At 46.4% G+C, this 27,176-nt stretch overlaps 1 protein-coding gene across 2 annotated transcripts in view; it reads right to left on the bottom strand.

Annotated features, from left to right (window-relative positions):
* The window catches only part of SIPA1L3 (signal induced proliferation associated 1 like 3), a 247,115-nt gene that overhangs the window by 95,434 nt on the left and 124,505 nt on the right, over positions 1-27,176 (bottom strand). For both annotated transcript variants that reach the window (XM_054589095.1, XM_054589094.1), the window contains exons 3-4: positions 6,128-7,936; positions 1,434-1,564 (exon numbers count right to left, since the gene is read on the bottom strand). In XM_054589095.1, the coding sequence (XP_054445070.1) occupies positions 1,434-1,564; positions 6,128-7,637 (1,641 nt within the window). In that variant the 5' untranslated portion in view covers positions 7,638-7,936. The remainder of the gene's footprint in view (positions 1-1,433; positions 1,565-6,127; positions 7,937-27,176) is intronic.

The raw sequence follows: 27,176 nt of genomic DNA, 5'->3' as shown, positions 1-27,176 counted from the left end.
ACACTGTGTCTGGGCAAAGGCCAGGTCCAAGGGGCAATGCAGAGCTGAGAGAGACCCATTTTGGGGAACCTTCCTATCTGCTAAACACCCCCTTTCTGGAAAGGTCTTTTGGAAATCTGCATCATTTTTGCTGGCCTAACTCCCTCTTTTTGCCAAGGAACCACCTCACTGCCTCCTCCAGATGGTGCTGATGGAAAAGTCAATCAGAGTGCCCTGCCCTGCCCCTATATGGTGGAATGCATATCTTAGATCTGGCCAGTTTCCCTTACCAGCCCTGATGGCAATGGCTGGCCCAGGGTGTGGACTTGTGATCCAAGTAGAGCCAATCAGAGTCCTTCCCAGAGATGTGGCAGATAAACTTGTCTTCCACGTGGAGAAGGTATGAAGATATACAAGACTTGGGTGGCCAGTCTCCATTTTCCTGTGATGTGGAATTTGTTGGTGGCAGAAGACAATGACATTCAGGATGTGAAAAGAAGCTGAGCAGAATGGAGAGATGAGGAGGCAGAGTTCTCTAGTAACAACAATGGAGTGCCTGGGGCAGGCCATACCAGAGGTTAGCCCTACCGCTGGATGTGCAGATACATGAACCAATGAATTCTCTTACTGGCTTAAAAAGTTAGTAGATGTCTGTTACTTCTAACTTAAGAACCTAATCAAGCAGGGTGCTCCCCACAGGCTTTGCTCTCTAGTCACAGGTGACATGTAATCCAGGGGTTAGATCTCTGACCAAGTCAGGACAATGGGATTCTCTACGCCGGATGAAGAGATGCACTGGGAATGTTCTGAGCCGTGAGCATCAATAGCAGTCCTTGGGCTGAGATTTCCCAATTCCTGCCCTGCCCAGGCTGCAGAACACCTCATGGTCCTGAAAGAAGCTTCCACATCTCTCCCTTTATTTCTTAGGTTAACCAGAGTCAATCTCTTCTTACAAATAGAAGAATCCTGGGCTCTGCAGTAAGATACATCAGATTCTAATCCTGGCTTAGCCAATCATTCACTGATCTTAGACATATTTAATTTCTGAGTCTTAGTTTTCTCTTTTGTAAAATGGTGAGACTTCCCTGGCTAGTGTGGCTCAGTGGATTGAGTGCATGCCTGCAGACCAAAGGGTTGCTGGTTTGAGTCCCAATCAGGTCACATGCCTGGGTTGTGGGCCAGGTTCCTAGTAGGGGTGTGCAAGAGGCAAACACACACTGATGTTTCTCTCCCTCTGTTTCTCCTTCCCTCCCCCTCTGCCTAAAAATAAATAAATAACATCTTTAAGAAAAAAGAAAACAAATGGTGAGACTGAGAGGATTTGTGCTTAGAGGTTGTTGGGAGGATTACATGAGATGAAGCAGGTGAAGTCCCTGCCCACAGAACCTGGCATAAAGAATGCATACATGTGAGGTGTATTATTTACATAACAGTAACATAGTAATGAGACCTACTTCGTGCGTCCGGAAGATGATCCTGTACTGGTACTGAGGCCCATGGTCCTTGTGGTCCTCCAGCTTTTCCCGCTTGATACTCACGGCCACTGGCCCCAGTTTCTCATCCACGCCAAAGTAATTGGCATGCTCTGTGAAGGAAGAATAGGTGAGTTCAGAGTCAGCTCTCTGGTGATGTCTCATGGCAGGCCTGCTGAGCAGATGGCTGGTCAGGGCAGGCTCTCAGGCCCAGTCATGGCCACACGCAATAGAGAGAACTTACTACACCATGTCTGTCAAGTTACACAACTTTACTGAGCCTCAGTGCTCTCATCTGAGAAATGGGGGGCCTGACATTATGCACAATTCATAGAGCTGATGGAAGGGTGAAATGAAGCTGCAAATATAAAATGTTCATTGTGGTACATGGCATGTAATAAACCCAGACTCGTTGTGATTGTCCTATATTTGCAAATGTTCATCAGCTTAGCTACAAATTAGCTCTCATGAAATGGCTAAGATTCTAGACATGGTTAAGATTCTAGCTAAAGAGCCTCCTGGCCAGATGAAATCCCAACTCTGGCAATGCTGGATGTGTGGCCCACATCATTCAATAGCCTTCTCATCAGTGAAATGGGATCAGTAAGGATGAACCCACTTCTCAGTATTGTTGTGAGGATTAAACAAGTTAAAAAGTACTAAATACTCATTACCATCCCCAGGCCATGATGTTTGTCACAGAAAAGGGACCATGATTCAAGTCCCTAAGCATCACCTTTATCTGATCACGTTTCTATAGACCATTACTCTTTTTTTTCCTTGTGCTGACAGAGCCCTTAATGAGTCATTAAGGAAGTCTTTTGCTCTCTCCTGGAAATGACAGCTGACTCTACATGCTGCTGTTTTATAATTCTTCCAGGAAAACAGCTCTTCCTGATATCCTGACTCAAGTATCTTCTGCTTGTGGTGGATACCAACCAGCAGTCTGACTTGACTCAAGTCCATGATGTCAACTTCTACCCACTGACAGAAATTTCTTCCCACTCCAGTGCTCTGATGTTGAACTGATGGTGCCTATTCTCATGAGATGCTTTTGGTGAATCAAAGGCTTATCTAAAGCTCAAATAATGTGTGTTAATTAATGACCCCAATCAGAATAGCACCTGCAGTGGGTTAATTTCCCCAACTGGTCAGAGAACAGAGTAACTACTATACTCCACAAATATCAGTTCATTCCTGAAGTGGATGCTGGGTTTGTTTTTTTTCAATCCACCAATGCATACTCAGTACTTCCCAGTCCTGGCATACAGCAGGCACTTAATAAACAATGATCGAAAAATTAATTCATGACGTTCCAGGGCTACACAGAAATAATCTTTTAAAGAAAATTGCTTTTTAAAAAAGTTCCATTGTCCTGGCTGGTGTGGTTCAGTGGACTGAGCACTTGCCTATGAACCAAAAGGTCGCCAGTGTGATTCCCAGTCTGGACACATGCCTGGGTTGCAGGCCAGGTCCCCAGCTGGGGGCGTACGAGAAGCAACCAATCACACATACCGATGTTTCTCTCCGTCTCTTTCTCTCTCCCCGCCAAAAAAAGTTTCTTGGTAGTACTTACTACCTGATGAAAAACTGTATGTTTTAATGTTCAATTTTATTTGATCCTCACCACAGACATTTCAAGTAGGTATTTTTATGTGTGAGTTGAAAAGAATGTATCCTTGCCCTAGCCAGTGTGGCTTAGTTGGTTGGACTGCCATCCTGTAAACCAGAAGGCTATGGGTTCAATTTCTGGGCAGAGCACATGCCTAGATTGCTCTGGTTGGGGTGTGTACAAAAGCCAACTGATCAGATGTTTCTCTCCTTCTCTCTTTCTCTCAAATTGATAAACATGACCTAGGGTGAGTATTAAAAAAGAAAAAGAATGTGTTCTCTGTTGGTTAGGTACAAAATTACTATGTATATACAAATGTACATGTAATATGTGAACAAAATCAATACATATTAATGTAAAAACCCAGTTCTGAAGGTTTTTAAAAATTATTTGGGTTTTTTTTTTTTGTTTTTTGTTTTTTTTTGAGAGAGGCAAGGGAGAGAGGGAGAGGGAGAGAAACACTGATGTGAGAAACATCAATTGGTTGTCTCTTGGAAGACCAGCAACCTAGGCATGTGCCTTGACCAAGAATTGATTCTGTGACCTTTCTGTTTGTGGGACGACGCTACAACTGAGCCACACGGGTTAGGGCCTGACAGGTTATTTAAATCCATTTCCACTTGATTTTTTGGCTACTAGATCTGTCAATTGGAACAAGAGGCCCTGTCAGCTTCTCCCACTGATCATGGATTTGTTCACTTCTCCCTGTAACCATATCAGTTTTAATTCACATACCCCTAAACCAGGTTGCCAAGTACAAAAGTCCACAACTATCAAGAATTTCTTGGTGAATTTTTAACTAGCAGCATGAAGTGGACTTTCAGTTCCTCCAAAAACTGGTTTTAGCCTTGAAATCCATTTTATGTGATATTGGTGTTGTCTCACCTACTTTCTCTTGGTTAGCAACTGCCTGAAAACTTCATCCTTTTGTTTTCAACTGCTGTGTCATTTTGTTTTTGGATATGGGATATTACTACAATCTTGTTCAGGAGACAGAGTCCAGTGAGTGAAATGTATCACATAGCTAATAAGCTATGGAATGAAAACTGCAAACCCAGGGCTGCCTAACTCCAGAGCAGGAGCTCCAGAGATTGAACTCTGAGCCCTGTGTGACTACCTAATTGATATATATTATGTTTGACTAGGACACTGCTTTACACTTTTTAAAAACTACTTGCTGTATAGTACTAGCTGCCTATCCATTCTTCCCTTCTTCCTTTTTGAGAAAACCCTCTATTCTTGGGGGAAGACAGGGGCCATGTCTAGCTAAAAAAACCTCTAAACCTCTATTTCTCAGCTTGCCTTTCAGACAGAAGGAGCCAATAAGCAGAAACAGCTGGATGGGGCTTCTGAGAAAACTTTTTAAAGGGGATTGGCTTGACAGAAGGCCTTTTCGCCTTTACCCTGTCCTCTGTTTCTCTGCCTGGAAATACAGATGAAATGACTGGAGCTCCAGCAGTCATCTTGTACTGGGAGACCACCTGAGGGCTGGAGGCCATGCACTAGGGCTGGCACTCCACTGATGCTGAGGAGTAACAATAGCAGCCCTGGGTTGCTGACCTCTGAACTTCTTCATGAGAGAAGTGAACTTCTATGGTGAATAAGCCTGTTATTGGTAATTGTAAGCAATTCTGAATTGATATAGCTGCCAGCATTTAAAAATTAAAAGAATCCACATTTAAAAAAATCTGAATTTCAGTCGTGACCGGAGTGGCTCAGTTGGCTGAGTGTCGTTCCACAAAGTGAAAGGCCGTGGTTTGATTCCTGGTCAGGGCACATGTCTGGGTTTTGGGTTCGGTCCCCAGTCAGGGTGCATGTGAGAAGTAATCGATTGATGTTTCTCTCTGACATTGGTGTTTCTTTCCCTCTTTCTCCTTCCCATCCCCTCTCTCTAAAACAAATGAATGAATAAATAAATACATCTTTTTAAAAATTCTGAATTTCAGGAGAATCTTAAAAAAAATCAAAAAGGCTGGCAACTCAGGGTTTGCCTGCATTCCCTGCATGACACCAATGAGCTGGAGCTCAGCAGGAGCTGCCTTTTGCTCAGTTCCTGCTTAGTGTACTGCACTGCTGTATGTGTCCTGCCTGGGTTTGTGGTGTCTGTACTGTGCTATGTTGCCTTGTGGGATTGCCCCACTAGCACAAATGAATCTAAAGATGTATGAAGCCTGTCTCTCCTCTGGTGTTAACGCCTTCCAAACATCAACTCCACCTTCAAAGGGGATCCAGAACCTGCCTGCTTCTTCCCCACCTCCATCCTAGATATGTCCATCATCATCTCCTCCTTGGTTTCTCTACCCTCAGAGGGAGTCTGTGAACACTAAAGTCAGCTCAAGGCCCTTTTCTGCTCAGAACCCTCCTGCAGTTTCATCCCGCTCAGGGTGAAAGTGAGAGCTCTCACCATGGACCACAAAGTCCCACGTGATCTTCCCGTCACCTCTCTGTCTTGTTCCTTCTCTTCTCCCCCAGTCACCCATCCCAGCAACAATAGCTTCCTTCCTATTCCTTTGGTGTCCCAGAGCTACTGTACTTGCTGTTCCCTGTGCTAGAAAACTGTCCCTACTCTCCTCATGGCTCCCTACCCTATCTCCTTAAGCTCAGTACTCAAATGACACCTACTAGGAGGTCCTCCTTGACCATTCCCTACTGAAAATGGCAACCTCCCACCCTGACACTTTCTTCCATGCTTTATTTTTCTCCATAGCACTTATGACCCTATGGCACCTTATATATTTTATGTATTTATCTAGTTTTATTTTTTGCCTTATACCCCTAAGATATTAAGTGCTAGGAAGACAAGGTTTTTGTTTAACTGGCCAATACTGTATCCCCAGGTTCTAGAGAGTGCCTAACACTTAGGTGAACCAGGCATATGTTCGCTAAATAAATACACATCTATTGTCTCACATAGCTCAAGGTTTTGGAGTATCAGCCATATGTCCTGAGGCTCGCTCATTGCATCCTTACAGCCCCTCTCTGAGGTAAGTCCTAGCACACAGTCAGTGAATGAGCAAAGGGAGTCTCAGAGATAAGCTATGGTCCACCCGCCTGTCCCAGTCACCTTTGCCCACGAAGTAGTCCTGGTAGTAGCGGGCGCCCAGGTCCACGTGCTCGATGCTGTACTGCCGAGGGCGACTCTGAGTCCTCTGCTGCTCCTTGGGCACCTCCAGCACTGAGATGCTGGCGTTGGTGCGGTAGGTGCTGAGGGTGGGTTCGGCCAGGCGGCACTCGCTCCCGCCTGGAGAGCCAACCGAGGCCCGGGAGAAGCTCACATTGCGCTCGTATTCACCACCGATCTCATTGCGAAAGTGTGGGCAACTGAGCAGTAGGTCATTGCTGTTGTCATCACCCAGGTCCTGCTCTAGGTTCTCCTTGCAGTTCAAGTCCTCTGTGCTGGTGAAGGCTGTGTCCAGGCCCCCTAGGCCATTAGCCCGCAATGCTGTGAGGGATGATGCCACAGCTGAGGCGGCTGAGGCCCCCGTTGTGGTGTTCCGCCTCTGGGCTGTGGACACCCTGTGGGCAGCCGCCTCATGGAGGTCAAACAGCATGCTCTGCACATCAAAATGGGCAAAGCTCTTCTGGCAGACCCATGGCCTGCTGGCCTCCTGTGGGCTCCGCCCTTCCTCTGCCTCCCCTGGGGACCGGCCCATGTCGCCTTCTGGTTTATTGCTCCTCAGCTTCCGAAAGATGGACGAGTCCACTGCATCCCCACTGCCTAGGCCCCGCATGGGCTTCTTGCGGGCCCTCTCTCTCTCTTTCCCAGGCTGTAGTGGGAGGTTGTCCCTGGTGGGCTGCCCGTTGCGGGGGTCCCCCTTGACTCCAGTGGCACCACCTGTAAGGTGTGGGCTGGGATCTGCCTGGAGGAGCTCAGAGAGGTTCTGAGAGCCTTGGGCCTCTGGCTGCTCATTGCGGAACTCATTGAGAATGTCAAAGAAGCTCTGCTCAGGCATGCCCTGCACATCGATGGAGGATGTGCTCCCATATTCGCGGAAGAGGGGTAGAGCCCCTGTGAGCCGGCCCCCCCGGGGCTCCCCCATGTCCTCCATGTCACACTCGCTGAGGGTGATCTCACTGCTGCTGCGGTGCCGCAGGGGAAGGAAGGCCCTTCCAGGGGAACGGGGCCACCCATCCTGGAATTCCACATCTTTGGATCTTCTCCTGGAGAGTCGGTGGAAGGCTTTGGACCCTGTAGAAGCCAGGGTGCTGGCAGGGGGCTGTCTACTCTGTATGCTCCTCATGGAATGGGCCACCTTTGTGGCTTTTGTGCCATCTGTGTCCTGTGAGGGGCTTGGGTTGTTCTGCTCTCTCAGGGCCTCCCTCTTGGGTGGCCAGTCGGCTACTCTTGCGCGCACGCCCATCTTGGGCACTGCAGGCGTGGTGGGACTGGGGCGGGTGGTGGTAGTGGTGGCTGGGCCCTCACCAACAGGCTGGGGCATGCTACCATTCTGGACCCAGAATCCCATGGGAGCATAGTCCCCTGTGTGCGGCCCAGGGAGGACATCGGCTCCCCTGGCCCCACAGCTGGCTGCCAGGTCTACATCATCACTGGGAATGGGTCGATAGGTGGTCATAGTCCACAGGCACTGGAGTGCTACTGGCCCCTGTAAGCTGTGGAGTAACTTTATGGGGTCCTATGGCCCTTAGCCATTGTTCAGGGCTGCCAGCCCCAGGATGAAGGATGCTGGCTCCTGAAGCCTGATGGGAAGGTTGTGAGTCTGTGGAGTCCAATTCTCCACCATCGCTGTGGAAAACTGAGCCAGGACAACCTCAGGAGGCAGGTGTTGTCCTGGGGGTTCCAGCCTGAGTGGCTCAGCAGGGCAGAGCAAACAGCAGATAGTAGCAAGGGCCGGCAGGTTTCAGGGGTGCCATGCTGAAAAGGGAGAAAAGGCAAAGGTGAGATGTGATGTTACTGCTCCCAGAGACTGACCTTTTTTTGACACCTTCACTCACTTATGAAACCTTTTTATTATTGAAGTTTCTGAACATACCCCAAAGCAGAAAGAAGATCATGAAGAGCTACCCCACCAGCTTCAATAGCCATTTATTACAGTAGACCCACCCTTATCCAAGAAAGATATGCTGCAAGACCACAAGTGGAACCCTATATATACTGTGCTTTTTCTTATACATATGTATCTATGATAAAGTTTAATTTACAAATTAGGCACAGAGATTAATGACAATTAAGTTACAATAAAAATAAAACAATTTTAACAATATGCTGTAATAAAAGTTATGCTCTCTCAAAAGATCTCATTTCACTGTGCTCCCCCTTCTTGTGATGATGTGAGATGATACAATGCCTATATAGTCAGAATGGTGCACAATTTAACATTTATGAATGGTTTGTTTCTGGGATTTTCCATTTAATATATTCAGACAATGGTTGATGATGGCTAGCTGAAACCACAAATAAGGGGGGACTACTGTATTTGTCATTTCTGTTTTCTTTTTTAGAAATTTGGAATGATTTTTAAAAAATATTTTATTTATTTATTTTCACATTCTTTCTGTTAGAGTCATAATTTTTAGAAGCAGTCAGATGGTATGCATGTTAAAATCATGAAATTTAGAATCAGGACTGAGTTGTAATCCATCATATGCCTGTTATATGACCTAATTTGATCTTAATTTCTTTTTATACATATTTTATTGATTATGCTATTACAGTTGTTCCATTTTTTTCTCCCCTTTATTCCCCTCCACCCTGCACCCCCCTCCTGCAAGCATTCCCTCCCCCCGCCCTTAGTTCATGTCCATGAGTCGGTTGTACATATAAGTTCTTTGGCTTCTCCATTTCCTAAACTATTCTTAACCTCCCCCTGTCTATTTTGTACCTGCTATTTATGCTTCTTATTCCCTGTACCTTTTCTCCTCCCCTCCCCTCTCCATATCCCCTCTGATCTCCATTTCTGTGATTCTGTTCCTGTCCTAGTTGTTTGCTTAGCTTGTTTTTGGTTTCTTTTTTTGGTTCAGTTGTTGATAGTTGTGAGTTTGTTGTCATTTTATTGTTCATAGTTTTTGATCTTATTTTTCTAAGTCCTTTTAACATTTCATGTAATAACGGTTTGGTGATGATGAACTCCTTTAACTTGACCTTATATGAGAAGCATTTTATCTGCCCTTCCATTGTAAGTGATAGCTCTGCTGGATGGAGTAATCTTGGATGTAGGTCCTTGCCTCTCATGACCTCGAATACTTCTTTCCAGTCCCTTCTTGCCTGCAAGGTTTCTTTGGAGAAATCAGCTGATAGTCTTATGGGAGCTCCTTTGTAGGTAACTGTCTCCTTTCCTCTTGCTGCTTTGAAGACTCTCTCCTTATCTTTAATCTTGGGTAATGTAATTATGATGTGCCTTGGTGTGTTCCTCCTTGGGTCCAACTTCTTTGGGACTCTGAGCTTCCTGGACTTCCTAGATGTCTATTTCCTTGGCTAGATTGAGGAAGTTTTCCTTCATTATTTTTTCAAATAAGTTTTCAATTTCTTGCTCTTCTTCTTCTCCTTCTGGCACTCCAATGATTTGGATGTTGGAACGTTTAAAGTTGTCCCAGAAGTTCCTAAACCTCTCCTCATTTTCTTGAACTCTTATTTCTTCATTCTGTTCTGGTTGAATGTTTATTTCTTCCTTCTGCTCTAAATCATTGATTTGAGTCCCAGTTTCCTTGCCTTTACTGTTGGTTCTCTGTATATTTTTCTTTATTTCACTTTGCATGGCCTTAGCTTTTTCCTCCGTTTTGTGACCATACTCAAACATTTCTGTGAGCATCCTGACTACCAGTGTTTTGAACTCTGCATCTGATAGGCTGGTTATCTCTTAGTCACTTAGTTCTTTTTTTTGGAGCTCTTATCTGTTCTTTCATTTGGGGCATACTTCTTTGTCTCAGCACGCCTATCACGTTGGAAGGGGAAGAGCCTTAGGTATTTGTCAGGGTGGGGCAACGCATGTCACTGCGTTGTGACATCGTATGTGGGGGCAGGCTCTGAGAGGGAATGATGCCACTTGCTCGGCTCTTGGCCAGCTTTCAGTCATTTCCCCCACTTCCTACAAGTAAATTGGGTCCTTCTAGTGGTGATTCCTGGGTGAGTGGCTTTGTATATGTTCTAGGGCCCTGTGGGTCTCTGCAGTGAACTCTCCTGTATGACTGGGAGTTTCTCCTGCTGCTGCAAACCCCACAGGTTTCTACGGCCAGAGGTTTTGAGGCTTTATTTTTCCATGCTGGAACCCTGGGTTTCACAATCTGTTTGGCTCCCCAATTGTTCCTCCTGGTTTAACTGCATGCAAATGTGGGACTGCCCGGTCCCCAAGCCGCTGCCTTGCCTTGCTGCCCCGGCTGCCGGTCTCCGCCCCTCCTCCTGGTCTGGATGAATGTTTCTTCGTCAACTCCTTGGTTATCAGACTTCCATACAGTTTGATTTTCTGGCAGTTCTGGTTACTTTTTGTTTTTAAATTTGCTGTTGTCCTTCTTTTGGTTGTGTGAGGGTATACGCCTCCCTACGCCTCCACCTTGGTCGGAAGTCCAGATTTAGTTATTTATTTTTAGAGAGAGGGGATGGAATGGAGAAAGAGAGGGAGAGAAACATTAATGTGTGGTTGCCTCTCGCATGCCTCCCTACTGGGAACCTGGCCTGCAACCCAGGCATGTGCACTAGACTGGGAATCGAACCAGTGACCCTTTTCTTTGCAGGCTGGTGCTCAGTCCACTGAGCCACAACAGCCAGGGCAGCCATTTCTGTTTTATACATCTACCCACTCCACACTTTTTTTGACAGCAAGAATATTTTAGGATAAATCTCACATAGTAGGTGATTTCACCTATATAAATAATTTAGCTTATATCTGTAGTAGATAAAGCTTTTAATCTTTACCTTATCCGACTAGCTAACAAGAATTCTAATATCCCATGTCTGCACTGCATTTCCCCCACTGTAGTGTTCAAACCAGGATCCAAACGTGATCTATACTCCTTTGGCAGATATACTACTACTACTTCTTCTTCTTCCTCTTTTTTTAAAGATTTTATTAATTTATTTTTAGAGAGGGGAAAGACAGAGAGAAGAGAGGGAGAGAAACACCAATGTGTGGTAGCCTCTTGCGTGCAACCTACTGGGGATGTGGCCTGCAACCCAGACATATGCCCTAGACTGGGAATTGAACTGGCAACCCTTTGATTTGCAGGCTGGAACTCAATCCACATGCTGCAAGCTGGGTCACTTGTTCCACAGCATTTCCTGCTTTCAGAATATGACTGCCATTTCCCTTGTGGTGTCACTGAACACATCTTCTGCCCTCTGTGCATCTTGTCTACTGGTGGCTGCACACAGAGGCTAGACTGTTGTCAGCCTGTTTTGCAGTCCACCAGACCAGTCACCCCACCAGAAAGGAAGTAATGTCAGATGAGCCACCATGAGCACTGGTGGATCTGGGGGCGGGGTGCAGAATGTTTCTAGAAACCTGCATGATTAATAGATTCTATAAACTGGTAAATCAGCTCCCATCACTTCTTTCTGAGATCTCCTCAGTGGCTCCTGTGTTAGAATAAAATTCAAATTCCTTCTGCTGGCCCTCAAACCCCACAGGATCTGGCCCCTGCCAGTCTCCCTGATGCCTCTCACCATCCCCAACCAAGATCTTATCACAGTGGCCTTCTTTTCTGTTTTTCTGGCATAGAAAACCTCATCTAGGATATCTGGGTATCCTTCCTTGGTTATTCAGCAGGCTGGTTCCCTCCTGTGGTGTCAACTCTTTAATGAAGCTCCCTAAACCTCCCTACGTAGACATAAAAGCCTGGTTTGCTTCAAGCCTTTCTGTCACCCTCTCTGCTTTCTTTTTTCACCAACTGAAATTATTTTGATCATTATCTATTTACTGACTGTCTTCACAACTACACTGTCAGTTCCAGAATGGCAGCGGTGTCTGTATTGGTTACTCATGTATCCCCAGCCCCTGGAACAGTGTCCACTACTATTACTTATTTGAACAGACAGCTTCTAACTTGAAGTACAAGTGCACCCTGACTTGCAGACCTCTGGGGAAGGGAGTTCCTGTTTCTGCATTGCAACTTGAAGTACTCTGCAGGATCATCACCCTTTGTCTGTACCTTCAACTTCTGGAAGAGGAACTCTCTGCTGGGGAGGAAGGAGAAAGTTAGTCATGGTCTGTGGCACAACCTATTGGTTGTCCCAGAAGCCATGTCCATCCTTCTGCCAACAGAACTGATTCTGCTCAGAGCATCAGACTGCTGGGTTGGGCTGGGCATCTGTCTCAAGGTGACCAGTAACTTTTCCTTCCCTTGGAATGTGGAGCCAGACATGACCATGGTGGTCAATGAGTGTCGGTGCTCTCCAAGTAAGGAGGTGAAAGGACTCCTGTTATGTGTGTGCACGTGTGTAAGTGTGTAGGGGGCACTTTCTAACTCATGCCCAGAGGTATGGAGTGACCTGGCAGAAAGAGACCAGGGAAAAGCATGAACAGATTCATGGAGCAAAACAGCAGGGGTGAGCCTATATCCCCTGAGAAAGTGAGAACCAGGTGAAGGGAGCACACCCTGCTTCCTGGTTCCGACAGGGCATTCTCGAGGGTTCTGCAGGGAGGCATACAGGAGATGGGATACAGAACAGGGGAGGAAAGTGGGAAGCCCCCAGGGCCTGGTTGGTCAGGGAGAGAGGAGTGAGACCAGGTGAGGCTGCCGTGACCTGGACAGCACAGGTGTCTTCTAAAGAGGCAGGTGGGCCTCCTCAGCTCTAGCATGTGAGCCTTGTAGAATGTATTAGATGCCAGATCTTCAGAATTTTCGAGAGAAACCAGAAATCTAAAATTGTAATATCTCCCAGTATGAAAAACCAATCCATCAGCAACAATAACAAATATGTAAAATATCTTTGAAAAGGATTTTCAAGAAATTGCTAGTAATGGTTTCTGGGGAGGGGAACTGGGTATCACCACCTGCCTCTTACCCCCTCCCCTGCTTCGTTTTTCTCCTTAGCACTTAGGAACACCCTCAGTTATTCCTTTTATTATTCCTGGCTCCCATCCCATGAGATCCTGTTTGGAAGAGGGATCTATTTTGAAAGGAGAGGAGGGAAGGAACTTTACTTTTCATTGTAGACCACTGGCTACCTTTTGCCAATTATTTGCATGTATTTCTAGCCATTAAATAAATATTTCTTAAGAACATCACCAACAAAAGTCACAATGAGGGTCAACAAAATAAGTATGTGGTCTGGATCTGGGCAGGAGCTGCTGGTTTTAGACCTCTAGTGCTTTTGATGTCTGCCAGAGATAAGGGCCTGAGGTCAGCCCAACATTCAGCTGGGTGGGGGATCCTAGGCCAGGTTGGGGTGTCTGGGCTAGCTGAGGGCACTGTTTGCACTTAGGAGGGAAGCCTCACCCTTAGGTCAGTCTGGCAGAGTGTAGAGGATTAGTCCTTTGAGGCCACATATGGACCAGTTGAGAGAACCAGTGGCCCAGATGTGACACTGAATTGTTTACATAAGTACCTCCTGACAGATGGCCTTTGCTGATGGCATTTTGTTTCCAGCTCAGTAGGAAACCCTCAATCCATTTTGCTCCCGTCTGTGAAAACACACAGGTGTTCTTGTGGCCCTGGTCTCTTCACACAAATCCCTTCTCTGAGCAGGTGCAGCCAAGTCTCCCTGTGATGCTCCGAGGCTGAGTGACATCCACTGCCTATCTAGTATTCAGGGACTGGTGCACACTTGGACTTGCCCAACTGTCTGCTGTTGAGCTTCTTCTTTCCTAATAGCACTCTGATCTTCCTGATGGGAAACCCCTATTATGGGCCAGAAGCCTTGGTTCATATCCTGGTGTGCCATGGCCTGGTACCTGAAACAGTGACTCAATTTTAATCTGCAAATGGGGATAATACCACCTACCTCACAGTCACTGCTACTATTACCACTGCTTCATGTATCTTTGGCAGAAGCTCTATTTCCCCCTCCCCAATTACACACAGCCAAGGGTAGGTGGACCTGGCTTTTCCTGTGGCATGACTTTTGCTGGGGACCCTTGAGTCCCTTCTCTCTAGTGTTTCTTGGCTCCTGCCTGTTTTCTGAGATTGCTACTCTGGCCTCCTGTTAGTTCTATAAGTCCAAGATAACCAAGTGTGGCTTCTGCTGTTGCTACCTGAGGACCTTGACTAATACGCAGTGCTGTGTGCAAGGAAGGAAGCTGGAAATGGGAGCTGGGGAAAAAAATGGGGACAAGATGGCAGTAGAACGAGAGACCAGCAGCAGTGGGAAAGAGTCAGGTGGGATGCATTTGGCTGTGGGTAAAAGAATACTAGCCAACGGTGGTTCATAAGATGCAAACATTTCATTATCTCATATAACAGGGAGGCCAGATATGATGGCTCCATGCTTGGTACAGTGGATGATATCAGGCACTTTCTCCCTCTTTCTGCTGCCTGGCCCCCTCAGTGTACTGTTGGCTCGCATCTCTGGCTGTGGTCTCAAGGTTGCATGTTGGCAGTCATAGCTATGCTTCTAACTGAATCAAGGGCAAAGGGGAAAGAAAGTGATAGTGTAAGAGTGTTCTTACCTATCTGACCCAAATAGGAAGGAGGGTCTTTGCCAGAACATTCCCTCTACCTCAACCAATTTTCTGTTATCTCATTGGCCAGAATGTGGTCACTGATAGTCACTCCAGTTACCAGGGAAGTTGGGAAAGCCAGAATCTGTGATTGTCCTGATTGCCTTGGGCCAGTGGGGATTTCTCCCTGGGGAGGCAACACTGGCCCCTGAAAAGTTCAGGGTTGGTCAGCATCTCTGTAAATGCTCCCGGATTGTTGCTTGTGAAGAAGCTGGGGAACTCTGAGATGACAGGATGCTCCCTCATCAGGCCCCCAAAGCCTGGGAGCCGAAACAGTGGGAAAGGAGGCAAGGACCATGGCCTTGGTGTCCTGACTCCGAAGGGCCTTGCTCTGTGAGGCCAAGTCTGTCAGAACCTCACAGGGCATAGCAGAAGGGAAAACCGCAAGCCCTCCAATGCTAGCCATTAGTGGTTTGTTTCCCCAGCCTCCACAACATCTTTTCCCAAAAACAGCCCAGATTTCCCTTTGGGAACCTGCCCTGTCTGACTCCTGCTACCCAATAGGCTAGAACAGGAGCTCCTTCTGGGGCTCAGGAACAAACCGTGTCACCTGGTAAGAACCAGTGAGACCCAGTGGTGTCTTTACCAGGAATGCTGGGGCTGAAGACTGTGCTCTTCCCCCTTATCCTGATTCTGAGGGAACGTGAAGATTGGAATCACTGCAGCCATCTTATGACCATGAGGGTAGAACCGTCTGCAAAAGGGGCCAAGAGTTAGCGATAATCTGGTAGCACCAGGCAGCATTTGTCTCTGCATCAAGCTGGACCTAATGCCAGCCCTATTCCACTCCCCACCACTGGGCATTTTAGTATATAACAGAATAACAATATAACAACCTCTGTCATGGCTACAATCTTTCTATGTGGCCCAGGTCCTTTTCTAAGCGTTTTACATTTGTTTTTTCTCTTAACCCTCAAAACTCCATGAGGTAGATATTATTATCTTCATTTTACACATGAATTTATCATTCACAATTGATGAATGAACAGATGAAACAATGTGTTCAAGGCCACATGGCTATGAGGTGGCAGAGTTGGGACAGACCCAAGTGCTTCATTCCTGAAGTCAGGCAGTCCAGAGTTCAAGCATCAGCCTTCCTGATGATCATGGGCAAATTCCTGGACCTTTCTGATCCTCATTTTTCTCACTGGTGAGACACAGTAAAACATTTCCAGATTCAACCACTCTGCTGAGTTCCAAAGTCAGGAATCCATCTACTTACTTGACATCATCCAATATGTATCTTACATGTACTGCAAACTGAACATTCCTGACTGAACCCTTAACTGCTCCTCATCCACAAAACTCATTCCTTTTCAGGACAGTCAGGATAGACGAAGCTATGCTGCTGTAACAAAGAGCCCCCAAGTGCTCAGGGACTATACAACAAAAGTATGTTTCTTGCTCCTACTGCATGTCCATCACTGGTTGACCAAGTGCCATCCCCCGCTCATGCCATCTTCATTTCCAGTTGAGGGTTCAGCCCTTACCTGAGACCCTGCCAATCTCAGAGGTTAAGAGACATGGCCAAACCATGTAACCACTCTTAAAGCTCCTACTCAGGAATGACATGTCACTTCTGCTCACACTTATTTGGCCAAAACAAGTCATACATCCAAGACTGATGTCAACATCAGAATATTTGCCGTAACAGGATTTGCAACTGGTCAACTGCTTTTTCTACATGTCAGTGAAAGGTACTTCTTTCCATCCAAGGGTTCAAAGTGGAAGTGTCAATGTTCTCTTTCACACTTCCTCTCTCACTCCATCTGTCCAATTTCCCACCCCACACCTGCTGCCTCTCCGACTACCCACCCTGGTCTGAGCTACCCTGACTTCTTACTGGCTAACAACTGCCTCACTGGTGCCTCTGTTTTTGTGCCTGCTCTCCTAAGGGTCCTTTTCCACACAGCAGGCAGAGCGATCTTAAGATAAATATCAAAATCCTCATCTCAGCCCTGAAGCCTCCCCTTGCTCTTGAGCCTAAGCCACAAAGTCCTTCTTTCTGTTCCCCTTATGCCATTCCTCCCTGCTGCCTCTGAGCCACTGTACATGCCATTGCTACTGCCTCCTCCCTTAACTAGGTAATTCTTTCTCAAGACTCAGGATGAATACTACTTTCTCCACATGACTTTCCCTCTCACCAACCTTGTTCAATCTCCAACCTGAGCTCTCAGAGCACTCTGCTTTTCTCTTTGGGGTACCTGCAGCAATATACATGTGTAATTTACCACATAATTCATTGTCTGTCATATATAAGGTTGGTGAGGCATTGAATATGAGAGTCTTAAAAACTGCCTACATCCCCAGCACAGACCAAGAAGCAGAAAGCCATTAATAAATATCTGATGAATAAATGAATGGATGGACCAGGAAGCACTGGCTCAGTAGGGATCTGTGACCTGACACAGGCTTGCTTGGTGCCCAAGGGTATCTGACTCTGGGAAGAAGTCGCAAGTAATGCACAGGGAGAAGGAGAGGAAGGGGCAGAGGGAAGGCACTGCCTCTTCACAGGCCTTTGGATTGGGAAGTAGGGGTGGAGGTTATCCAGAGCCTTCTTCCCAGGCATCCTTCTGTGTCCAGGGCTGCCCTGATCTGCTACAGGTGTTTCTCCCTCATGGAAATGTGATCCAGTCACAGTGATGGGGGCTCAGCTGGACCTAAGAGGTCTGGATAGCTCAGGACTGTGTCTGAGGACTACCTTCAGAAGCCCAAGGGGAATAACTCCTCCAGGCATGCACCTGGCAATTCAGTTTCTGGGCACATACAAGTCATTTATTCGTCCAGTAAAAAGTAGTCCTTACAACTTATCCATTCATACAGCAAACACCTACCACATTCTTATAAATCACCCAGTCCAAAAAATCCATTCCCTCAAGAAAGCACTAAAAACTTAAGTCAATTAGTCAACAATTACCAGGCACATATAACTCATTTATTCCACAAACACTGAGCACTTAAAATCCATCCATTTATTCAACACATTTCTTAAGCACTTACTACTATACTATATGCTACTGTTGTAGGTGCTGAAGATATAGCCCTGAGTAGGACAGACCACAACCCTGTTCTAAGGAACTTAGCTGTGGTAGAAGGAAGACAGAAATAAGTAAACAAGGACAGAAAACAAAGTAATTTCAAAGGTGGTCAGCAGTATACAGAACAAAATGTGACAGGTGGGGTGGAGGTCTATTCATCTATAGATGGGAGGTCAGGAAGGCTTGTGGGGATCCTGTCTGACCTGGGATCCACATGAAGACAGGGCACCTGCCATGTGCCAGGTGTGTTGATGAGCGGGGCTGCCAAGCACAGGCAGGAAAGCTGCGAGTGGCTGGTGTACAAGGCCCTATGGGGTTGTCTAAGGCAGTGGTTCTCTCCCCAGCTGTCCATTAGACGTACCAGAGATCTCTGTAAAAATACAAGTGTTCATATTCCACCCTCAGAGAGTTTGAATCAGCCAGTCTTGGGTGAGGCCCAGGCCCAAGTGTCTTTTAAAAGCTCTGCAGCTGATTCTCATATGCAGCCAGGGCTGAGGGCAGAGGAAGGAAGAGAGCAAAGAGAGTAGGGCTTGACACCAAGCCCAAGAGCCTTCCAAATCTGATAGGTAGTGAGTACACTAGGCAGAGCAGGCCCAGACAGAGAGGTGGGCAAGCAAGTGTGGCACAGACCTGAGTGGTAGGTGTGCTCTATGGGGGGCCAGGTAGTCTGCAGGGTTAAATGTTGCTGAGAGGATCACACATGGTGACAATTGGTCTGAAGGGCACTGATGAACTGAAGGAAGTGTTTCAGGGGACTGCTGCTCCAGGGAGCCTTGTCTCTACCCTCATCCCCCAGTGCTGCTGGTCTATGGTGTCTTTCGTTCCACATTCCTGTCAGAATCACACAGGTCTTCTATTTGCTGTGCTTCCAGGGGTGTGTACATATCCTCAACTACAGGAGTTAGCCCACTAGATTTTAAAGCCTCTGATTATCTTTTGTTCTCCTTAGACTTTAAACAGCTTCAAGTCTGCAGTGGACTGGGGTCTATGACGTGTTCTTGCCACATGTGCAGGGGAGAGGGTGTAACCGCGCAGAAACTTCTTTGATCTGACTTTTTTCTCTTCCTTTTCTTTGGATTCAAACTGGTCTTGCCCAGCCTACGAGCACCCTGACTCACCCACGTCCCTCTCCCTTGCACTTCTACTCGCTTAGTCATTAGTCAAGGATAATGAGGTTCTGATCAGCATCAAATATTCTTAGGAACAATGCCTTGCATCTATTGACCACAGAGACAGAGTTTTAATCAAACTAGAGATAAAATCTAGGCTTCCATTGTGTTTTAACTCCTGGCCCAGATGAAGAGACTCCATGGCTGACATGAGGACCAGATGCACCGATCAACTAACCCTGACCCTAGCACTGACCAATCAGTAGAGATAATGACCCAAATTCCCTCAGTCACCATGACTAATGGTTTCCCCCCCCATTTAATAAAAACCGATCCCTTAGAAGCCATTGGAGAGCTAGGTTTTTGAGCATGAACTCACCTATGGTTCTGGGCATGGGTTACTTCCTAAAAATAAACCCTTACTTTCTTTGCTGCAAGCTCCTGCTCATGTCTTACTGGGCTTTGTGTCTGCAGGCAAACCAAACCTTTTAGTCTGGAAACAAGGGGAGAGATAACACGGTGATGACGGGAATGAATGCTAAGGCTAACACTGTTACTTCTCCTGATGTGCGAGGCATGGGGTGACACACTTGGCATGCATTAGCTTATGTGTTATTCTAACCCTATAAGTAGGGGCTTCTAGCATGCCCTTGTTACAGATGAGACAAAGGTGGCCCAGTCTCACATAGCTGGGAGGTGTAGCAGCTGGGATTCAAACCTTGACAGTTTGGCTTCTACATCTTCAGTGCTGCACTCTAAATAAAACACAATTCAAAGACAAGTATGTTGTGTAGATACATGAATGACACAAGCATTCAAAATCAATCCGTAAGGACAAAACTCTGGAAAGGCAGCAACAGCTCAGCAGATCTCAGGTTAAGAATCTGTTTTCTCCCCCAATGACTTTCCCCACTTTATTGGAAATTGGAGCATAACTGGGACAACTCTTAAGCTCCTCCAGGAAACAAGACAGATGGAACTCTCATACCTCATTAAGAAGTACTGCAGCAGGAACTCTGCTCCACTGGATCTAAGAACAGTGAGCAGGCCTTGACTGTGGCTGCATACTAGTATGATTTGCTTTATACTCTCAATGATAGGGGAACTCAAGAAACCATGGGTTAAAAATTTTAGCTTCAGTCATAGCTGATAGGTTTAAGTGATAACCATTATTTTGTTGTCTACAATGTGCTTTTTTTGCCCTAATTTTTGAGGGAAAAATAAGGATGTGCATTACATATCGGTATAATGATTACATAACACAGGCATAATAATCCCATGTATGAATTAAAAAACATGGGAGAGCATTATACATAGTAAAATACAGTAATGCATGTGGAAAGCTGTTATTCTATGCACTGCAATGTATGGCCTACATGACTGCAGGAGGTACACAAGTGATTCAACCTTCATGCCTCAGGGAGTCTGCCAGCCATGGAGATGGCACCTGAGCCATCGTATTCTGGGGAGGGAAGTTAGTGACACAGATAAGAGCTGTACATCAACAAATAAAGAAGTACTAGGAAAATTGTGCCACCAGACTGCAACTTTTATCTGATTAACCTTTTTTCTAAACCCCTTACCTACCCTTATAAAAAGACTGGCTTGAGATGAGATGTTAAGATGGTTTTTGAGGGTACATAACCCATCGTCTTCTTGGCTTATTCATAAAGATTCAATCCTTGTCCCTACTTATTTATTCTGGTACTGACAGGCAGCATGAACACCAACTTTTCCAGGTTAATCAATACTTCTGACACCGAACGTGTGGATTTTCCAGTGAGCAATTCTCCAGTTCTCTGCAGATACCAACTTGTGTCCTACAATTTAATTCAATCCTGACACTAACTACCTGCAGTGCAGGCCTCACAGGTTAAGGGCTCAGTCCTACAGAACTGCCTCCCACTTCAGATGCCAACTGCAAGTAGTAGGTCTCCAGGTCACCCACACTTCTGACCAGCTTGGCTACAAAATTCGGGGTTCCTACAACCCCAAGTTCAGGTTCAATAACTTGCCATAACAGCTGACAGAACTCAGAAAAATATTTTACTTACTATCACCAATTTATTATAAAGGATACAATGAACAGCTAGATGAAGAGATACTTAGGAAAAAGTCTAGAAGGGTCTGGACCTTCTGTTCCGATGGAGTTTGGGGTGTCCCACCCTCCCAGCATGTGGATGCATTCACCAACCTAAAAGCTCTCTGAACCTCTCTGTTTAGGATTGTATGGAGGCTCCATTATGTATGTATGATTGATTAACTCACTGGCCATTGATGATTAACTCAATCTCCAGCCCCTCTCCCTTCCTCAGAGGTCAGGGAAGGTGGCGGCCAAGTTCCAACCCTCTAATCACACAGTTGGTTGCTCTGGCAACCAGCCACCATCCAGAAACTATCTAGGGGGGTTTACCAAAAGTCTTCTCATTAGTATGAATTCAGGTAAGGTTGCAAGGGGCTTATTATGAATAACAAAAGACCCTGCTGTCACCCCCATCATTCAGAAAATTCCAAGGAATTTAGAACCTCTTTTGCCAGGAACTGGGGATGAAGTCCACAGAAGTTCACACTGTGAACACCTACCCTTTCATATTTAATGCTGAAGACCCAGAGGATCAATGTTTCTAATTTGAATCCTCCCTGGCATCCAAAAGGGGCCCACATTCCTACCTAGGAATGGAGGAAAATCCCCACAGGGGCAAAGGCAGTCAGTTACAGCCATATACCCAAACAAGTGAGGTCCCACATGGGTAAGAGTTCCCAGTGGCCTGTCCTGTTTCTAATGGTGTAAACCAGTTTCTTCCCCTTGGGGAATAAGAATTAACTGGACTTATGCACTGAAATTTCAGGTAAGCATATTATTTTAGTTTAATACAGCAATTCCACTTCTAGGAATCTCTGTGTTTGAGTTGTTGTAAGCATGTAAGTTTAATACCCTCTTCAGGACCCCTATATGGCCCTGCCCTGAATCCATATCCTGGAGAGAAGCTCTGTGAACAGTTTTTACATTCTTCCAAAACTTTCTCTGTGAGTCTACAAGGAAATGCTCACAATCGAACAGGGGATGGGAGTCTCAGATTGAGGTTAAGATTTCCATCCTAAAAGTGAGCATGTGAGGGAAACATGGCAGAGTGAATGAAAGCCCCCGCTGAAAAGCTCTGACCTGAAAAGCCCTGAATGGAAGTGCATCAGGTCCCATATGTGCCTGGACCCTAGGGCCAAGCAGTCTGACAACTATGCATTTTTCCAAGCAGAGATTCCTCTGTGGCCTGGAGATGCTTGCTCCAGCCCCACGGAGGGATGGAAGGGGCACCCCAACTTCTGTTCCTTGGTGAAACAGAGGCTGTACTTGCCCAAAGTGCTTAAGCTGCAATGGTGTCTTCTTTTTTAGTTTGTTAACTAGTATATTTGAAGTAGCATAGGTTAAATGCTTGTATCATTATATGCTTATATAAAGAAATGAATTTAAAAAAATGAACAGGTTAATACCTTCATAGCTGCTTTCTTACTTATTACCATCTTGGAGATGTTTCTTGATGTGGCAGCTCTAGCTAGTGGTTAGAACTACCCAGGTTCAGGTCCCAGCTCTGCCACTTAACTACCTAGACCTTGGGACGACACTCAGCCTCTTTACCTCAGTTTCCACATCTGTAAAATGGATGTAATAATAGGTCTTAACTCTTAGAGATATTTTGAGTTAATAAATGTAGAGACTTAGAATATCCCTGGCATACAGTGATATATGAGTATTAGCTGTATTATTTTTACTTATGTAATAATAAAAACAAATCTCAAGCAAACAAATGGAACCAAATGTGGCCTTGGAATGAACCTTAGGTACTCTGGGCTCAGAAGCCAGGCTTCTAAAGGTGGCTTGGCCTGGCCACAGGAGTGAGCCCTGTGGGGAGACGTAAATATTTAACCACCAGTCCAGCTTGGGCAGCAGCAGCCATGAGAGCAGACCCAGAAGGTTGCCCCACGCAATGACTGGGGACACTCGGGGTTCCAGGCAGCAGCATTTACCAAAAGTTGCAGTATCAAAACAAACGGCATGGCCACATGTGCATGTGGCTTAACACTGGGCTGGCTAGAGCCAGTGAGATCCTTCAGGATGTCAGGTGGCCCAAGGTGGCCCACCTTAAAGCCACTCCCTCCTGATGGCTCAGAGCCAGTGCCATGGGGAGGTGCCCCCTGAGTCCCTGTGGGGTTGAGTGGGCTAGGCCAGGATGTTGCTACCTCCCTGGAAGCAGTGTGAATTGAGAGCATCTTGTTTCAATTCTGGGTGCTGTTCTACTAACTTCAAATGAAACTTTGAAACACAAAATTAAAAAAGGGTGCTTCCTGGAGAATGGCACAGAGCCAGGCCCACCCAGGAGCTACAAGAGCTGCAGCCACTCTGCAGTGGGGATGATGTGACAGCCAGGCTCGGGGACCAAAAGACTGAATGAGGGCCTTTGATTGGGGAAGCCCTTCTGGTTTCTAATGGTGTAAACCAGTTTCTTCCCCTTCAGGTATCATCAAGGGCACAACCACTGCTCCAGGCAGCGTGACATGCACTAGTGTTAAGCCACATGCACTATGGGGCCGTGCCGTTTATTTTGATACTGCAACTTCTGGTAAGTGCTGCTGCCTGGAACCCCGAGTGTCCCCAATCATTGCGTGGGGCAACGTTCTGGGTCTGCTCTCATGGCTGCTGCTGCCCAAGCTGGACTGGTGGTTAAATATTTACGTCTCCCCAGAGGGCTCACTCCTGTGGCCAGGCCAAGCTACCTTTGCAAGACAGTGTCTTGTCAGCAATCTTGATTAAATAGAGCCAGGGAATCCTTGTCAAAGAACATCTGTTAAAGTTCTGTTTTTTCCACCCTGCTCTTGGGGAGCCAGCTGGGGGCATCTCTGGCTCTGTTGTTGTCACCTGAGGATGGCTTTGGGGTAGAGTGGCGGGAAGGGGGATAGTGAAGCCCACTGGGAACACTGTGACTGGCAAGGCTCCTTGTGGTGGGAGGAGAGTGGGAGAGCTGGACCCACACAGCTGGTCTTGTTATCCTGGGTGGTACCCAGCTGCCAGCAGTAATCACCCTGTCTCCTGATCCAGGGCTGCCAAGAGCCAGGCCCTGCACAGAGCACTTGCCACACAAAATGGCAAAACCCAAGGTTCTGAGAGGAAACATTACTTGTTCAAAGTCAGAAAGAGAATGAGGGGAGGAGCTGAGGTCTGAAACTGGGTCTGGCTGACTCCGGAGTCTGCCCTGTGATTACTCAAGGGTCCATTCCATATGAGAACAGAAACAGGCACACATGGAGCTGAGGAGTCCAGGTTGGAGGCCTACTCCTGGTCCAGTTCCCTAAGCTATAAGTGACACTGGCCTCACAGCTGGCCCTGCTCAACCCATGCAGCATCCCTAGGCAGTTCACCCCCTACAGTTCACCCTGCAGAAGGGAACACTGAGGCTCAGAGCAAAAAGTTACCTGTTCAAGATCATCCAGTGAGGGAAAAGGCAGAGGTGAGGCTCAAACCCAGCTAGGTGACTCTATGGTCATCATAACCACTGTCATCCCTAAAAAGCAGGGATAGAGATGTGAACATGGTGGGCACTCAATAAATGCCTTCCCTCGACCTCTGAGTGACTTTAAGGCAGAAATTAGGCTCATGCGCTGGAGTCAGATGGCCTGGGATTAAGTCCCAGCCCAAACACATGCCAGAAAGATAGCAGTGCCACTTCATGGGACTGCTGGAGCAGCCTGAGATGATTCCCATAAGGTACCACAGTAATGGCACACAGTAAGTACTCATACATGCTTATTTAAAACAACAATAATGACAACAAAGCAGCTGCATTCACAGTGCCCTCATGGGAAGGAGTGGGGAGCTGTAATTAGAAACCCAAATGCATGTAGCCACTGTTCACTGCTCTATCCCCAGTCAAAGCAGCACTGAAATCAGGGTGAGTTGTCTGTATTTTGAGTACTCTAAAATAAAAAGAAAAACCAAACCAACCAGGCAATTGGTCAGCCACCTGACCATATAATCAACTAGCCAGCCAACCACTTAAGATAACCAACTAACGAACCAGCAAGACAAACAGCGATTTAACCAGCCAACTAGTCTCATGTTTCTGTGTCTCTGTCCCTATCAATCTACATCTCTACCTCATCTCTCTGCATTTCTGTCCCATGTTTATGTCTTTGCTCCACCTCTCTGGGTCCCTGTTCCCCTATCTCTCCACGTCCCCAAGAATGTATGTCTCTCTCACACATGTGCACAGAGATGGCCATAGCCCTGCACATATGTGGCCCCTGAGTCACAATCCCATGTTAACTCAGCACTGAGGATGTCCCAAACCAAGAAGCCTCTGCCTGGTCCTTCTGTTAACTCCTTTCCAAATTCCAAGTTCCCAACAACTATAGGAATGGACAGAAGCTATGGAATTGCCAAGACTGAAAAAATAAAGTAAAATTGGGAGGCAGATACCAATCCATCTGCTAAATAAACAATCACTGCCGTGTACTGCCGGCATTGTTCCGGCCCCTAATTTCTCATATTCCAGGGAGGAGTCACAACTGCCTTGTCCAGTCTCACTCCACCCTGAAGTGGAATCTTACAAGGAAATTGGCTGCTTTAATCAGAGAACAAACTCAGGAACCCCAGGAAGAATGAGGAAGAATGGCATACTCTCTCTTATTTTTATTCTTTTATTTCTCTTTCTTCTTCTTTTTTTTTTTCACAACCCCTTGTGAGGAGGGCTGACTTTTAACAGATCAGTGAGGGAGCTGCTCTGCTACGTACAAAACTGTGACCCAGAAGCAGGTCATCTACAAATGGTTTAGTTCCAGGTTCCTCAAGAATGTGCAGTGCATGACGGGCAAGGGTATGGCACCCCTTCTGGCTGTGCCCTTTTTCCTGGGACGAGGGGCTCTCCGCACCAGAGAGTGGTCCCAACGTGTGGAGATGGGGATGGCGGGTGACTGGCTATCTGAAGCCAAGGGAGGCTCCGCGGAGCTGTCATTCTTCTGCCTGGGTGCGCTCTCTCTTTCAATTAAAAAAAAAACCTGTTTAAAAAGAGTCCCTGCATTCCATAGTTTATATTTATCAATCAATCCACCTAGGTCAATGCAGAACACAGAGGTCTGGAAGGTGGTTATTGTGCAGCTTCCAAGAGGGGAGTGACTGTGTATGCAAGCATGTCATCCTCCTATCCTTAACCCTGAAGCCTCCAAACTTCTCAAAGTCACATGCCTCCACTTTGGCACAACCACAGACCACCTGTGCTATTAGTGATAAGATGGTCCTTTGTACTAACTCGCTTATTAAAGCCTTAATCATATCTGTTGGAGTCATATTTTTTCTAATACTCATCAACAAAATGCACAAACATGAAAATTTGTAAAGCCTGTCTGTGCACCAATGAAAAACTTGCTTTAATACTAGAAATGTGCCGACATCAAAACAGGATGCGACTCTCAGGCATGGCTCTGACCCAAAAAGCCAGGCACAGAACAACAGGTAGAGTTTATGATTCTGTTTATATAAAGTTCAAAAACTGGCAAAACAGAACCATGGGTGAGCAAACCTTCAAAAAGCAAGAAACAGTGACCATGGCAGTCTGGAGAAATAGTCTTCAGAGGGGTGCGAAAAGCTTCTGGGCCGCTGGCAGGATCTCTTTGGTGATCTGGGGGTGACACGAGCGCTTGCTTTATCATTGTTTGCTAAACTATATATTACTTTTTACACACTTCTCAGTGTACTCGTTACATTTCACAGCAAACTTTTAAAGTCTTTTGCATTGCATGATTCTTTTTAAAGATTGTACTGTTGTATTACACATTCAATTTTACAAAAAAAGATACATATTTAAAAATATTAGCCGTTTGATTTTTGAAGACCCTCTCTAAGTGTATGTGTTAATACATACACATACATCCCAGTCATTCTTGAATAACTGGCTCAAAATTCACTTTTTCTCCTATAAAAGGTATCCCCTTCCCACCTGGCAAGGCCACTTGATTTGTTTCTATACAAACATCCTGGGCAAGCAGGGGGAATGTGCACTTCCTTTTAGCCCCAGAGGCAGGGAAAGCAGGGCTACACAGCAGCAGTTTTGGGACAACTCACCACATGACAGCTGGGGACAGAAGGGGAAGGGACCCACACCCACCTGAGAGTTCAGGAGGGCTTCAGGGCATAGGGGCTGTGAGGCTGGGCCACTGATAAGAGTGTATCCCAGCCATGTCTCTACAGCAATAACCATGGAGGCTCCACTGGGTGCACTCGACTTCGTACTTGACTGGGGATTTTGCACTTGACTGGGTGCAAAGCCTCTTCTGGGGCCCATGGACTGGCTGACAGATGGCGAGTGCCT

This window comes from Pteronotus mesoamericanus, unplaced genomic scaffold (genome assembly GCF_021234165.1).
Source record: "Pteronotus mesoamericanus isolate MK-2021 breed Mesoamerican mustached bat unplaced genomic scaffold, CSHL_Meso_final scaffold_165, whole genome shotgun sequence".
Classification (NCBI taxonomy): Eukaryota; Metazoa; Chordata; class Mammalia; order Chiroptera; family Mormoopidae; genus Pteronotus; species Pteronotus mesoamericanus.
This window is presented reverse-complemented; position numbering and strand designations above follow the sequence as displayed.